General features: G+C 27.5%; 1 protein-coding gene across 3 annotated transcripts; it reads left to right on the forward strand.

Annotated features, from left to right (window-relative positions):
* Window positions 1-357: 357 nt before the first annotated feature.
* Window positions 358-13,436, forward strand: LOC107942797 (phospholipase A1 PLIP1, chloroplastic). 3 transcript variants are annotated; one of them, XM_041106716.1, is made up of 6 exons: window positions 358-1,190; window positions 4,373-4,528; window positions 10,888-11,526; window positions 11,673-12,188; window positions 12,299-12,775; window positions 12,852-13,436. In XM_041106716.1, the coding sequence occupies exons 3-6, from the start codon at window positions 10,918-10,920 to the stop codon at window positions 13,269-13,271; spliced, it is 2,022 nt and encodes a 673-aa protein (XP_040962650.1). In that variant the 5' UTR covers window positions 358-1,190; window positions 4,373-4,528; window positions 10,888-10,917; the 3' UTR covers window positions 13,272-13,436. The 3 variants fall into 3 exon arrangements, with proteins under 3 accessions (XP_040962650.1, XP_040962651.1, XP_040962652.1); XM_041106717.1 differs by having other exon boundaries at window positions 4,397-4,528; XM_041106718.1 differs by having other exon boundaries at window positions 4,423-4,528.
* The last annotated feature ends 3,893 nt before the right edge of the window (window positions 13,437-17,329 follow it).

Here is a 17,329-nt window from a genome sequence, read left to right on the forward strand (position 1 = left end):
AAATCAATGTTGATTACAAACATCAATTGATTCGTGGCCTGTTATAGATAGATTGAACTAACAATTGAATTGAATTGAATTTTATAATTTTTTTAATAATTTACTTACGTTGTATTGAACAAACTGATCTGATCGGAAATTAATTATCTAACTAATTCAACCACCAACTCAATTCTAAAAATATTTTTCTTAATTTTAATGTTTTTAGAATCGGACTAGCGATTAAATTTATCAGACCACCAATTTATCATTTTGACTAATTCAATTAGAAAAAAAAAACCTAAATTCATTAATTCAGTTATTGATTCAATTAATTTTTTAATCTTATTGTCCAGATTAATACCTAAATTGATTCTCTAGTTAAAACATTATTGCTTAACCATGAGGAAAACCTGAAAAAAAATCCTCGAGAAAAAAGAAAACAGAGAATAAATTGAAAATCAATGAACCTTGAACAACACGAGAGATACAGATGCTGCTAGCCCTTCTTCAGATGACGCGTGGTGATCCAACATTTTTGGTTAAAGGGCACATTGGGGGATAATCTTTGTCTATAGTTATACGTGGCGATTTCTAAGGTTACCACAAAAAGGCTGGTTTTATTCAAATCAATTGATTTTCGTGCCTCCGCCGTAACAGGCGGTTGTAAATTGGCGGGAAATAAAGGATCGAGCAGAAAGACAGCCAATTAACGGGGTGGAAATGTGGCAGCAACTGGCAGTGGGCCGCTTCATGCAACCACACATTTGGCCGGCGCGGATCTACTGAATTTACGTTTCTACCCCTCTGCTTACCATCATAATATAGCAAATGCCTTCGGAAAACAAGAAGGGCGTTTTAGTCATTGAAATCCATGTTTTGGAACGAACCTCTCATATTGTCCACGTGAATAGATTCTCTCAGACTGTGAGAATCTTCTTCCTCATTTGATTTTTTCATCCTTTTTTCTTTAATTATAAACAGATCTCACTCTCAAAAAACAAAAAAAAAAAGGTCTGTTTCAATTTCGAAATTCAAAAAGATGCTCCCGTTTTTCAGCTTGTATTTTCTTCTCCGAATTCATCAATTTTGACTCAGCTTTCAAGTTTTCTTTTCTCTTTTACGTTTCTCATATCTATCGGTTCCGATATTGCGATCCAGCATTGTACGATCTCTCCTTAGCATTGTCGCCGATCTCCTCCTAAACTAAGGTACATTTCATTACTTCCTACTTTTACTAATTTCTACTCTGTTTTTATGAAAGACATTGTTAAATTCTTGACGAAGATCATAACTTTGAAATGAATTTATCGTTTTCTCGTGAAAAAAAAATGTTATACAATAGCTAACCTTCTTCTTTTTTTTTTGGCGTTTAATTTGAATATTAGATAAGCAGCTCATCCACGTGCATTCATGAAAAATGATGATGAATTTTTTTTAATAATTAATAAAAAAACTCGAAAATTATTAATGCTTTTAAAGATGATCGCGAAATATTGAAATAAATTATTGTTTTTTGTTGAATATATAAAAAGACTGAGAGGACTCTGATCATACATGTAAATAGGTAATACATATGGCTAAAAAAGTATATTTATAGACTTAATTGTTTTAGATATATAACTCACACTTACATCTAATTATTGAAATTTATCAAATAATTTATGGTTAATATTTGAAATTTTATTTTCAACATTGTAAATATGTTTGATAATTATTTTATTTTTTATTTAATATAATTTTTTTTTAAATGATTGGATATGATAAGTAGGTAAGTAGTGAAGATAATAAATTGATTTTATTTTACTAAAAAATTAAACTAAATTATCTTTTTAAAAGATAGATATTTAAATCATCATATTTACCTTTCATAAAAAAACTATCTAAAATAGTAAAAATATTATATTAACAAGATTAAAATTAAAAAATAAATCATATTTAAAAATTAATATTTACTTTTATCAAACAACATAATTATATTTCATACTTATATTTCCTAATTTATCAAATAAATTTTTAATATAAATTTAACCCTACAAAGTTTATCAATAAAAAACAAATTCTCAATTTTTCAACATTTAAATTTTCTCCCATCAGTAGTTCTATTCTTCAATGTAATTAATTCAGAAATATACATGTTACAAATGTGGCGGAACTAGAAAAAATTTTTTGAGGAGTGAAAATTAAATTATATATTTATCATAAAAATATAATTCATTATTTTAATAGTTTATATTTGTATAATTTTTAAATAATTAGATTATTTTTTATCATTTTTAAAAAGTTAAAATATAATTTCACCACTATTAATTTAAAATTTTATAAATTATAAAATACCTAAATAAAAACTTTCCGAGCTCTACTACGTGTTGCAAAACATATTTTCGAAATGATTATATACAATAATCATATTTGTGAATAAATGCATTAAAATGATGAGTTGGAGTATTAATTATTATAAGTGACGTTATATAGAAGATTAATCATATTGGTTAGAAATTAAAGGTAGGTTAGTCCATTAAATTCGTATATTACCACGTGGCGCGCATGCAAAAGCAAGCCACTTTGCTACTTTGGGGGCTTATTAAAGCCCAAGTGTCCAACCATGAAAAAGCCTTTTATTGATGGTGGGTGGGAGTTGTTACAGATTTCCTTCTTTTACTTTGGGTTAATTTCAACAAAAGTCCTCAAAGTATGATCCCAATTTTAAATTAACTTTCAAACTTTAATACGATAAATTGATTCTTAAAAATATCAAATATCATATCAATTCTCTTCCATTAGTCTAGCCATCAATTTAGGTGTTAGACCTAAAAAAATTTTAAAACACATAGATCAAAATATAAACATACGTGTTTTTATTGCATGGATAATTTGAATTTAGTAAATTAAATAAAATGAAATAGCGTTATTAAATTTTAGTGACATGCCTGATCCAAATTGTTTACATATTTATAATTTTATCAATGTATTTTAAATATACAACATATTGTCAAATTTAGTCTTTTTTAACTAAATTTGGCTCTTAGTCTTTTAGAAAAAGTCGAATTTGATATTCAACTTTTCAAAAAGAATTGAGTTGTTGTTTTCTAATGGAAATATTGATTAAAGAATTAATTTTTTAAACATGACAGTCCGCATAGCAATTCACATGTACTTCATGTTATTTTTTAAAAAAATTTATGAACTTTTTTTTATTTTATAACTTTTACATTATTTTTAACATAGCATATAAGATAAATAGTGTCATGCCAGTATGAAGTATATGGACGGTCACTCTGGTTGTCACGTTAACAGCATTGAAAATTGGTGTTTTAGTTAATATTTTCGTTAAAGATATATTATTTTACTCATTTTAAAAAATTGATGACTAAATTTAATTAAAAAAGGATAATTAATTGACAAAAGCTATAAACATTAAGAGCTAAATTTGATATTATACCTAAATATACTCTACATCATATACAAACTAGCATTTAATGTCTATATTAAAAGTTAGGCTTCAAAATAACTTAATTAATATAATACTAATACTTTGATGATTTAATTACAATATTTTAAAATTTAAAAGCTAATAATTTGAGGATATTTACTAAAATTAACCCTTCTATTAAATTTTTAGTTCCATCAGTCTCTGCTTAGTTCATGATTTTGATTGAATGAAAACTACTAATATTTATGAAGATAATTCTAGATAAGAAAAGCATAGGTATTTCCGGTTTAATTTATAGCTTGGAAAATATGAACTATATCTATTTCAAAGACGGTCGGCCCCAAGCTCGATGGTTCCAAAGGGCAAGGTTTGAGAGTTTAACGGGGATTTCCAAACTAGAAATTTGGATAAATAATATTACGTAAATATTGTAACATTGCAACAAACACTGGAGTTTTTTATGCTTTGGATTCTTGAAACATTTCAATATTTAGGATAAAATAACGTCTTAAATTTGGTAATTTATTTCATTTTGATCCTTAATTAACTTTTTCTTCCACATTAATTTTGGATTATGACAGTTTTTGTTTTTTCAATTTAGTCTCTACATTAAGATTTTCTAAAGGCATGGTGATGGGCACTCTCAAATGATGTCTTTTTTCAAAATTTTGTTTAAAAGTTAAAAAAAATCTTTATAATTCTTCAATAACTTGTTTTAAATTTTAGACTATATATAAAATTTAAACATTTTGAAGTGATGATGTGGTGTAATATTAAAGTGCTACATCATTCTACCTTAACGGGATTTAAGTTTAGAGACTAAAATTTTTTAAGTCCGCATTAATTTATGATAATTTTTAAAATTAAGGACAATTTTGAAAAAGTAACCAAAACCAAAGAATAAATGTTGTTTTATTCCTTTATTTTTTATATGCTCTAATCCGTTAAAACATTAAAAAGGATTCCAAACTATCCTACTCTTAGTTGGTGGACTTGGCAATGCATGACAGACGACGGGGATTTTCAAGAATGGAGGATATTGCTTGTTTTGAGGTAATGAAGCCCGAAAAATATCGCCATCGAGATCAACAACAGTAGGGTCTTGTTTCTTTCCAGGTACGTGACGAAATTTAATCTTCTTTATGCTTAATATATTATTTCATATAACATATTTTTATTTATATATTATCTATATTTAAGAAAAGTTGTATATATTGATGTTAAAAAATAATGATATTAATTAATTTGAGTTTTAAAGTTGATTTAATAAAATTAATTGAAAATATTATTAGGTTTAAAATTTTTATTATTTTATTAATAAAATAAATTTAGTGGGAGAGAAGTCCACTCACAACGGTTACTTTTAGTATTTCTTTGTACAATTAATATTTTATCCAACCGTTATATTTAATATTTCATTCATATAGATCATGCATGTTAAATTCAATGTAAATTAAAAAAATTCTAATTATTTATTTTATTTAAAAAAATTAACCGTTCAATAAATATTCATATCGAATCGATTCAAAATTTTACATGCATGACAAGTACAATTATATCAATAAATTCAATAGTTAGATCATTAAAATATTAATTGTACAAAGAAATACAAAATGGTGTAAAACTAAGGCATAATGACTTTTTTATCCTCTAATTTTATAATAATAAAAAAGTACCCAAAAAGTTATTTTAGCCTTCCATTTATTTTTTTTATTCTTTTAGTATTTGAATTTATATTTTTGTCAAATCACCACAAATAGATAGAAAAGTTAGCATGAATGACATGTCAACATTGAATTAATTTTTAAAATTTTAAAATATTTAAAAATGATTTAAATAATTTAAATAATTCTTAATTCTTAAAAAAATAATTCTTATATATTTTTAAATTTAAAAAAATAATTAAATGTTTATTTGTCATCCACATGTAAGACACGTCAGCAAAGTTAAAAAATATTAAATTTTTCATTCATTTTAAGATGATTTGACAAATAACACAAATTTAAGAGGTAAAAAAGGTGAAAATTAAATTTTTTTTTTAAATTGAAGAGCTAAATAAGTTACTTACTTAAAATTAAAGCAATTTTATACCTGTGTAAGTGGATCCTCCCAATTTAGTGTTAATTAGGAAAACCACCAAGTGTTGTGTAGTTTGATTTTTTATTATTTTAAAACAGTGATATTTTTATAATTAATTGATTGTTATTTTCGTTTAATTTTACTTTTTAAACATATAAATTTTTTTGATAAATTTATTAATCTTCACCGAAATTGATTTTATCTTTAGTTAAAAGGTAAAAGTTAAATGATATTTAATAAGAAATAAAAGAAATATTTTATAAAATAATTTAACTTTAAATATTTTTATCAAATAAAAAATATGAAATTGGGTTTTATCTATCATCTTAAAAATACATTGTGTAGATTAATTTAAACTAATTTATTTTTATTAATAAAATTTAATATAAGATTAAGTCATTATTATAAAAATAAATTATTATAATATAAGTGTGTGGTTAATGTTTTTTTTAAAGATATATAGTTGTTTTATTTAACTATTCTAGTATTAAATTTTAGTTTTATAAATGTTTTGAAATTTTATATTATCGTTTTAAAACTTTATTTAATTAAAAGTGTTTAAAATTATAATAATAAATTCTTATCAAAATAAAAAGTTGATGATGTTGCATATGCTGACAATAAAAAATAAAAGAAAAAGAAAACAGTAAGTCCAAAATAAAATAGGAGTAGAAAATGCAGTAAAATGATTCGTGCATTGAAATTGTAAAACCCAAAAATTTTAAGAACATCACAAATAAAAAGCAAATTAAATACCTGATAAATTTTTTGTATAATCAATCTAAGAAGAAAAGTAATTAATTCATTAAAAATAACTTATGACTTATGATTGTTTATAACATGAATAATCAGTAATCAAGAGATACCCCGTACAATTTTTTAATAATTTTTTGACAATTTTTATAATTCTTTTTCTAATTTTCAATAAAATTTAAGTATTTTAAATTTTTTATTAAATTATTTTTTAATCATTTTTTTGCCACATGTCACTTTGTGGTTGTGACACGTGTTGGCTTTAATTGAAAAAAATCAGGGGTGGTTCAAGTATCCGATTGAGTGTAAAAAAAAACGAAGCAAGGGTTTAATTGCTATTTTGAAAAAAATTGAGGACATTTTTGATGCATTTTAAATGTTTAAGTACCCAATTGAATGCAAAAAAAGGACTTAATTACTTTTTTTGAAAAAAATTAAGAGCTTTTTATACTTTTAAGCCAAGATTCATATCCTATCTATACAAATCCTAGTACAATTTTCTATAAACATTTAAGATAATATTATATATATATATTTAAAATTATATTATAAAAAAATTATTAACAAAGTTCAATGAAATAAACTTAAAACTAACTTAAAAGATGATTTAATGGATTATTTAAAAATTTTAGGATCATTGCTCAATGAAATATAATTGTATGTCTTTTAAGTTTAAACATGCAATTCAAGTTTAATTACTTCAAATATTAGTGACCATAACAAATAATACTCCATACCACATTAATAATTTAATTAAAATTTATTTTAAAATTCATAGAGAGTAAAAAAGTTTATAATTCAAGTTCTTTAAATAAAAATTTACTAAATTTATATGCTTAATATCAATAACCAACCCTTCATAATGTTACATCAATTTAATAACATTCTAAATCCAATTTCAGTATTTTATTCTTTTTCAAATATTCTAATTTCATGATATTAATGCTCAAAAGCATAAACAACATAAATGATATTGATAAGAATAAAAAAAATAACTGTTGCCCTTAAAAATATTTACTGTTACTTTATTTAATTTCTGATCATTGAAGAAAAATGTGTTTAAGTGAACACTCTCTCTAAAATTAACCTATTTTTTTAAATTAAAAAAAATAGCATATAAGACTAATTTAGCTTAAACTATATGCCTTATCTTGTCAATTTTTTTAAATTAAGAAACTCTAAAAGCTTACGAAAATAGTGAATAAATTGACATTGGTGAGCTATGGAAGTGTTTTTAAGTTAATATGAAATTAAAATTAACCTTTTAATTTCTTAAAGTGTACATAAAAGTATGTATCTTTTTATTTTATTAATTTATTTTTAAAAATGTATCTCAGTGTGTGTCCTTTTTATTTTATTATTTTATTTGTAAATTAAAAATTCTATTTAGGACTAATAATTTTTATTTTAAAAAATAATGGGGTAAAATATTAGATTTTCAGTTTACTCATAACATGATGAACTACTGAATAAAATAAACCATGGTCAGCTACTTATTTTCAAAGGTGCAAAGGTTAGGAAAGTTTGGGGAGGAAAAGTTCTGATTATTATTTCTATTTTTCATATAATATATATAATTATATATCAATAATATATAAAATAATTTTAAACCTTAAGTCTTCTCTTATGAATTTTTTTCAAATAAAATTAAATGAGAAACTCTAAAAAGCTTATAAAAATAGTGAAGAAATTGACTCTTTCATATAATATATATTATATATCAATAATATATAAATAACTTTAAACTATAAGAACTCTCTCATAAACCTCTTCAATTGAAGAAATTTTAAAAAGTTTATTTAAATAGTAAAGAAATTGACAATTATTTATAAAAAAAAGAAAGAAAATAAGTCTTTTTTTCACACTCTTTTATTTTATAACATAAATATTATTAATATAGTCTTTGATGTGAAAAGAAAAAAAGTTTGTAATGCTAAGATGGGTCCACGACAGTTAAGATAAAATTAAAAATGTCATTTCTCTCATACTACTCTTACGATATATAATCTAATATTTTGAAGAAAAAAATTTCATATCGAGTTCGAAGTGTCATGCTATTATTACTTACTATTCCACATTTCATATGACGAAGGCATAGTTTTCTTTTTTCTTTCCATCAAATAAAAAAACTCATTGGTGTCGACTGTGAAAGAATTCTATACGTTTGGTATTTATTTTATTAGTTTATTTGTAAAATAAAAAAAATCTATTGAGGATAAATGACATAGTAATTTTTTATTTAAGAAAAAAAGGATAATGGGTAAAAACTATTATTTTTTACTAATAATCATTCTTGTTTTAAACTAATCACAAATCTTTAAAAAATATTAATTAATTTAAAATAAGAGTAATTCATGTGGTAAAAAGTTAGGTTGTTCACATCAACTAGGGCTTGAGATTTTGTAATATATAATATATATACACGATATATAGGTATATATAAATAAAGATATATAAATTAGATAAATCATATTCATGGTTAAAAAAATACAAAAGAGTGTAAGGGTTTGAATAGAAAAAAAAGGAAAATATTGGAAAATTTTTGAAGTAAATGAAAAGAAAAGAAAAAAAACTTTTATTAGACTTAATTAATATCTCAAAGTAAATATATACTTTAAACAAATTTAGTTAAGAATAAATATTTCATCCTTATTTAATTAAAATACTAATTAGTATTATATAATTAATCAAAAGACCAAAATAACTTTTTGTAGAAATAAAAAATAACTTAAAAGGATGATTTTAACCTATTTATACTAATGGCTTTCAAAGGTGCTGATTTTTCACATAAGCTAGGGTTCTAGGAATTTGTAATATAATATAAATATATATATGATATATAGATGTAATTATAAAAGAAATAATATATAGAAATATAAAAGTAAAGACATAAATTAAATAAATTGTATTCATCGTTAAAAAATAAATATAAAAACAGAGTATGGTTTTGAATAAAAAAATATTTAAGGTTTTGAACAAGAAAAAGGAAAATATTGGAAAATTTTTTAAGTAAATGAAAAGAAGAAAGTAGTGAAAAAAAAACTTTTATTAGACTTAATTAATACTTTAAAGTAAATATATGCTTTAAACATTTTTTTTACATAATACCTACCACTCCCTTCCAAATTCATAAATAGGAGGATAATTTGTTTTAACGCACTCAAATTCATGCCCTCTTACATTAACAGTAATGTCCATGTCAATCGAGCTAAAACTCAATCGACATGCTTTCAACAAAATTAGTTATATATATATTAATCTTTGTTTAATTAAAATATAAAATTAACCTTATATAATTAATGAAAAGATCAAAATAACCCATAAAATTTAAAAAAAAAACTTGAAAAGGACGATTTTAACCTATTTATTCTAATGGCTCTCGAAGGAGGTAGTTTTATATTATACATAAATTATGAATATGTTTAACTCTGGGTTTAATTTATTAAACATTAATTTAATGGCTGTGATTTTTTTTTTGGATTTTATGTTAATTTGGTGAAAATTAATTAAAGATTTATTGTTCCAATCACGCTTGTTTCTTATTTATTTTTCCTTAATTTACAAATTTACAGTTACAAAATATATACTTCACCTTAGCCCTACTTTCTTCTTAAACATGACTACTTCAAGGCAACAAGCCACGAAATTGGTGACAGCTATTTGAAATTGGACTCTTCAAAATAAACATTGCATGAGATCATTTTAAAAAAAGGTTTAATTTTGTCCCTAGTCCTAGTACACTTCGGGTTTTTAAAATTTAGCCTCTCAGCTTTTAGTTTCAAAAATTTAATCCTCTACTTTTATTATTTAAAAATTAAAATTTAATTGACAATACTATTAACTGACTTCTGTTATTATTTAAATTTAACAAAAATCAATGCTATGAATTGGATTTTATTTTTAAAATTAGACTAGTAGAGGGATTAAAGCATGGAAAACAAAGGACTAAATTTTAAAAGTTTGAATAGTACAGGGATTGGTGGTATATTTAAACCAAAAGTTAAATAAAGTGTAGATTGTAAATGATGTTTCTTGTCCTAATGAAAGTTGTTGAACTCTATCGGAAAAATAGAGCAGAGTAGTTGAAATCTTATAGAATCAAACAAGCAATACATCATAGATTTCATCGACACTAATGTTTTGTCCCACCGATGTTTTTGGAATCCCGCACACAGTTGAACCAATCAAATTATCGGTTTTCGATCCGATAATTTGTCCGGTTTAAATAAAATAAGTTATTAAAAAAAATATAAAATCCGGTTCAATCAGTTTGTTATCCCAATGCAACTGATCTTTTACCTTATTTCAAATTGATATATTAATAAATTCTTGGTTCAACCGATCAATCCAACTTGATTCTAAAACACGGGTTGAAACATATTCAATTGTTGGGTCAAAACCAAAAAAAAGCATCGTCTTTGGTCCATGATCTATATAGATAACAGAACACAATCTCGTATATAAACTGGGCATATTATAGCTAAACATCATCACAAATTTTTTGGTAAAGTCTAGCACCAGTTTCGTTTGCTAATTTGGTTATGACAGAACAAAACTGATGCATCTTTGAACCCTTGTTGTTATCGCATACACTGTCCCTTATAATGTTCCTTACCAATCTCCCGTTGCTCACTCTTCTGTAGGAAAAGTTTTATTTTTCTGATTGAAAAGCTATGGCATGCGCATCCATGGCTGTCCCTACCTCTCGAGTCACCTCGAAGGCGAAAGAGGAAGAGATCAACGGGCTTCGAAGATTGGATTCCGGCATGAATAGAGCTGGCATTCGAAGGTCTTATTCTGACAATCACCTTTGTTGCTCTATTAATCGGATACGTGCCGCTGCATCGACGAAGCCGACCATGACAAAGAGCAGTTCGGTCGGGATCCTTCCATCGTTGCTGCCGTTTCAAATATCAAGTTCCATAATTCCAAACTCGGTTAGGTCGTTTTTGTTCGACGACAACGATGATGAAGAGGAGGAAATAAAGAGGGCGAATTGGGTGAATAGGTTGCTGGAAGTTCATAGTCGTTGGAAACATAGACAAATAGAAGATGGTGTTGAAGGACGTGAAATATATGATGAGAACGAAAATGATGGCAATGAAGATGAACATGAAGGTGGCTGCGAAGTGAACTACAACTCCGATGAAGAAGGAGACGAAGTGATGTACGACCGTGAATCGTTCTCGAAATTATTAGTTCGAGTTCCATTGTCTGATACCAAGCTGTTTTCTGAGCTTGCCTTCTTATGCAACATAGCTTATGTCATACCAAAGATTGAGGTATGCATCTTCAGTTCTGGCAATTATGTAATAAAATTTGAAACTACAAGTTTATTCTGGTATTCATATATATGTAAATATGTGTACGTGTGTGCGCGCACGTGTGCTTCATTCTCGCATTCATATATATGTGTGTGTGTGTGCAGGGAATGGAGTTAAGAAAATATTACGGTCTAAAGTTCGTGACATCGTCTATCGAAAAGAAAGCGGAAGTGGCTACGATCAAGGCCAAAATGGATCAGGATTCTATTCGTGTACCTGTTGCTACCCCAGAAAGTACTGAGTCGGAGAAAGTTGAGGGTACTGAGACTAAGCGTCTGATCAGCCTATCTGCTGTTTATGAGATTGCTGCTTCAGCTGCGTGCTACGTTCAGTCACGAGCAAAGGGTCTTTTGTCCCCTGGATTTAAGTCGCCAGTGGAAGATGAAAGGGATTTGCGTAGGTCCGGAGATGAGCATGAAATGGAAGGGGAGAATTTGCCTCGAGTATATAACTCGGAGGTGGCTGCATACATGGCAGCATCGGCGATGACTGCGGTGGTTAGATCTGGGGAGAAGGAAAAACAAGAGACGGCAAAGGACCTTCAGTCTCTGCAGTCATCACCTTGCGAATGGTTTGTTTGCGACGAGTTGAGCACGTATACTCGCTGTTTTGTAATTCAGGTAGGCAGTTAATATTGATAGGTCAGCACAGTTCAAGCCAGCCATGTTGTTGTGAAGACCCGATTATCGAACTTTGATGTTTGATAGGTTATATTTGCTCGTATTTGCAGGGGTCCGACTCTCTAGCATCGTGGCAGGCGAACCTTTTGTTCGAGCCTACTACATTTGAGGATACTGATGTGCTTGTTCATAGAGGAATTTATGAAGCTGCAAAAGGCATATATGAACAATTCTTGCCTGAAATTATGGATCATCTAAATCGGCACGGGGACCGTGCGAAGCTTCAATTCACCGGTCATTCCCTTGGGGGAAGTCTTTCTCTTTTAGTTAGCTTAATGTTGTTAGCTAAGAAAGTCGTAAAGCCTTCTGCTCTTCGACCGGTCATCACTTTCGGGTCACCGTTTGTGTTTTGCGGAGGTCAAAAGATACTAGAAGAATTCGGGTTAGACGATAACCATGTTCATTGCGTGATGATGCACCGAGACATCGTCCCTAGAGCCTTTTCCTGCAAATATCCGAACCATGTTGCTATTGTCCTCAAGCGTTTGCCCGGTTCCCTCCGATCTCACCGTTGTTTGCTCAAAAATGTAAGTACCAACAAACTTAAACGTTTCGAAATTGGAAAAAAGCCCAATTCATCATTTCATTGTTGTTTTGATGTAGAAACTTTTGTACACTCCGCTTGGGAAACTATTCATTGTCCAACCGAGCGAGAAGTCGTCTCCGCCACACCCCCTACTCCCTCTCGGAACCGCTCTTTACGAATTAGACAAGACGCATAACGGATACTCCACGAAAGCACTTAAGGCTTTCCTCAATTGTCCTCATCCATTGGATACCCTCAGCGATCTTACGGCATATGGCTCGGAAGGTACCATTTTACGAGACCATGACTCAAGCAACTACTTGAAAGCAATCAATGGGGTCTTAAGGCAACACAAAAAGACCGTCCCGAGCCTCACGACGAGGACAGTATCGGATACAAGCTTATTATGGCCATTGCTCGTTTCACCATCCCCTCGCACATGGAACCATCATAGACAAATGATGTTCTCAAATAAGGAGATAATGACTGGTGCCTGAGTTCCTTCTTTGATATGCAAATGATGTTAATAACATACACATATACATATATATAATATATCGTCTTTAATCTCCCTCCCTAACTTTTCATGACATTGAAGGGGAAGAAATAGGGAAAAAATGAAACATGTACATCACTGAAGTTATAATTAGTCATTTGCTGTCTCTCATTGTGATTTATACTAATACTGTTTTATGTGTTAATAAGATGTAAATGTTTTGTCCACAACAGGAAGCTTTGTATACAAAACTGTATTATAATTTTTGTAATGTTTTTCCTTGGTTAAAGTACATAGAAGGTCCTTGTATTATAGGGACCGGATCAAATTAGTCCCTCTATTCCAATTTGGCGTTATTGAAATTTTTTTAATAGTATAGTGATTAAATTGATCCATTTAAAAGTAGAGAGACTAATTTGATGAAGTCTCTATAATATAGGGACCATTTAGGTACACTCACCCATAATCATCTATAATCAACTCCTATACTCTTCACAAATTTGGAATTCAATCCTGGGACTTTTATTTTTAGGAATTTAGTCACTTTACTTTTCAGATTTTAAAATTCAAGTCCAATTATTAACACGGTTATTTTTTTTATTAAATATGTTGGTACGACATTTTAAAATCAAAACTTATTTGATAGTCATGTATCTAAAAAATAACCTTATAATAAATCTAAATTTTAAAATCTAAAAAAATAAATTTACTAAATTTCTAAAAATAAAAATATAATGATTAAATTTCAAATTTAAGATTACATAAATTTATAGCATATTCAAACCAAAATAAATTAATAGGGTTAGTAGATTTTTAAGATTTTTGGGCAGCTCCCCCAGTTCGGTACATCAAATTCAATTTGGGTCGAGTATGGATATCACCTTGAATTTGATATAATTAATAAAAAAAATATTTTTAAATTTAAATTTATTTAAAAATATAATATAATACATATATTTTTTTTATTTTTAATAATATTTTGAACAATAAATTGAAATTTTGGGTCGAGTAAAGACAAGTTCTGACCCGGCCCAACTTATGGATAACTCTATGTTTTACCACTCATATTCGATTTTATTTAATACAAAATTATTATAAAATATTTTTTAATATGGAATAAACAGGAACAAAACAATGCTATGTCTGTTTTTATCTATAACTAGAAGAAAAACACATTTAAACACACTTAAATTTTCATATTTTCCTTGTTATTACAATAATAATGATGCCAATTGAATTAAGATTCAATTTGTTTAGTTAATTTTATCATTTATTTTAAAATAGTTAAACTTTATATTTGAGCTACATCATACTTTTACTATCTAAGTAAAGCTCGATATATGTGAATATCGCGCTCTAATTAGAGAAAAGAACAAAGAGAAACTCGTCTCATTTATAGTCCAAGTGTCACCTTATTCAAAGGGATCACTTCGTCAGATACTGCATGACCATTATATTCAACTTACGTCTTATTATAACTCTTATTTTTTTCATGCTCAACACGTAATAATGCTTCGAATCACACTAGACTCTTGATTATACTTGGGCTACACCTTATTGCAATACTTTTTTTTTCTCGGCACGTAATTGATGGACTCATCTTGATTATATTCTCATGTTATGTCTTATTGCAACACTTATTTTTTGCTTGCTCAGCACGTAATTAATACTCTAAATCATATTAGACTCATCTTAATGCTCCATAGTAAGACAACAAACTCTCTAATCACGTTAAAGTACACATTCACAAGACCCACTATGACTCAATTGCATGTTTATTTAGCAAAACTCTTATTTGGAGAGGTTCACGTTAAGTCGTATAAAACCGCTCCATTGATTAGATCAAAAAAAAAAAAAAAACATTTCCAACATTGAATGATTTTCCAAATTAATCGGAGAACATTCCATCATTTTTAAAATTTCTAAAACCACTTCAAACAACTCTGGACATGTTTGTGAACTTCTGTGGAGTGTTCTTCACATTTATCGGACTCTTTGTAAACACTTAGAAAGATGAATGACGAGCAATCGAAGAATGCCCAAAACTGGCCCAACGTCATGACACAACAATGTTAAAACGACGAGGTAGAGACGACATCGCAACGAGGTGACGTGTTCCCACAAATATCGGGTTTCTTCTCCCAGTTATACTATATTATCTTTTCCCAATTAAACTATTATTAGTCTAGGAATATTTACATTAGCCTATTTAAAGGGTTTTTGTAACCCTATTTAGAGAGTTGACAGAATATCTCTTACGTGAGATTTTATGAAGAGTTTTGAGGAGAGTTTTTGAGAAAGTTTTTGAGAGAGCTTTGCATTCGGATTTTGGATTTTACTCATTTAGTTTATTTTTTCATCTTGTACTATTTGTTTATTTTCTCATTAAGTGCAGTCTTTTTTGCCCGTGATTTTTATTTTTTTCAAAGAAATTTTTCACGTAAAATTTATGTGTTCGATCTTCTCTGCTTTTCTTATTCGTTATTTATACGGATTGATCCCTAACAAATTCCAATATTTTTTTAAGTAAAAATATCACTATATCAAATGTCAAATTAATAAGATTATATTAATAATAATTCATTGAAATTCAATATTTACAACGGTAGAATAATATAATCATATTTATTACTTAAATTTCAATATATATCAAATATGAATCGTCCCATTTTCACTTATAAATGAAGTTATGGAGTATGCAACATGCTAAAACGATCCAACCTTTTTTTTTATGTTATATTGAGATGTTGTTAATATAATAAATCTTTTTTTAGGATAACAAATATCCTTTCAATTACATTTCGAAGTTTTGAATGTCTCAAATAAAAGAGTTTGAGAGTCGTCTTTAATGCTCTTGTCTTATTTTATTTTCTTAAACTGGATCATATCCCATCATACGATACAAAAAAACTTATCATATGGAATCTCTTATAAATAACATTTCTTAACATTCCGGAATTTACTATAAATAATTGTCGATACAACTTATTTAATAATATAATCCAATTTCTTAATATTTCTTACCAACTTTATAGATTACTAGATACAATTTTTTTAAAATCAGATTACAGCTTCAACATGAACAACGTTATGGTTTACCACCACTCATATTCAATTTACTTAATATAAAATTATTACAAAAATAATGTTTAATTGAATAAGAGGGAACCAGACCTGTCCATGGGTTAAGTCATCCGGTCCGAAGGCTCGTCTGAAATGTGGGAGGGTTTGGGTAAAAATATAAACCTAAAAATGGGCTTGGGCAAAAAAAGGCCCGTTTGGCCTTGGGTAAGGCTTTTTTTACTCGAGCCCGGCCCAAATTAGCAAAAAGACAAAAAATCTGTTGTTTGTTTGTTGTTTTACTACTATTTTATTGTTATTTTCTATCATTTCACTATTATGTTACTACTATTTTATTATTTAAGTATAAATAATTTTTTAATTTAATTTCAATTTATTGAGAAACATTTATTTTAATGTTTCTAGTATTTTTAATGTATTATATTTTTAAATTTTTTATATAAAAAATTAATTCGACCGGGTTGGGCCCGATTGTAGCATTTTTAGTAGGGCTGAACTTGGGCAAAATTTTAGGCCTATTTTTTGGGCGGAATCAAGGTGGGGCCTAAAATTTTGACAAAATCTAACCCAACTCATAGACAAGTCTACAATATACCACATGTAACATATGTTTAATTAATTTTATAGTTCAACTACATTAAATTTTTACTAATGCTTGCTACAGGTGATTATCTCAATTCAATTAGGGAAGAGAACAAAGAGAAGCTCCCCTTCACTTCGTTAATTACTGCATAACCATTATATTCAGGTTACGTTTTATTAAAATATTTATTTTTTGTATTCTTGTAATTAGTACTCTGAATTATATTGGACTCATCTTGATTTTACTCAAGTTATGCTCTATTGCCATGCTTATTTTTTGCATTAATGCACCCAATCACATTGGACTCATCTTGGTTATACTTAGATTACATCTTTTGCATACTCGATGCGTAATTCATACTCTCCATAGTAAGATAACAAACTCTCCAATCACAT

The sequence above is a fragment of the Gossypium hirsutum genome, chromosome D12, assembly GCF_007990345.1.
Source record: "Gossypium hirsutum isolate 1008001.06 chromosome D12, Gossypium_hirsutum_v2.1, whole genome shotgun sequence".
Taxonomy (NCBI): domain Eukaryota; kingdom Viridiplantae; phylum Streptophyta; class Magnoliopsida; order Malvales; family Malvaceae; genus Gossypium; species Gossypium hirsutum.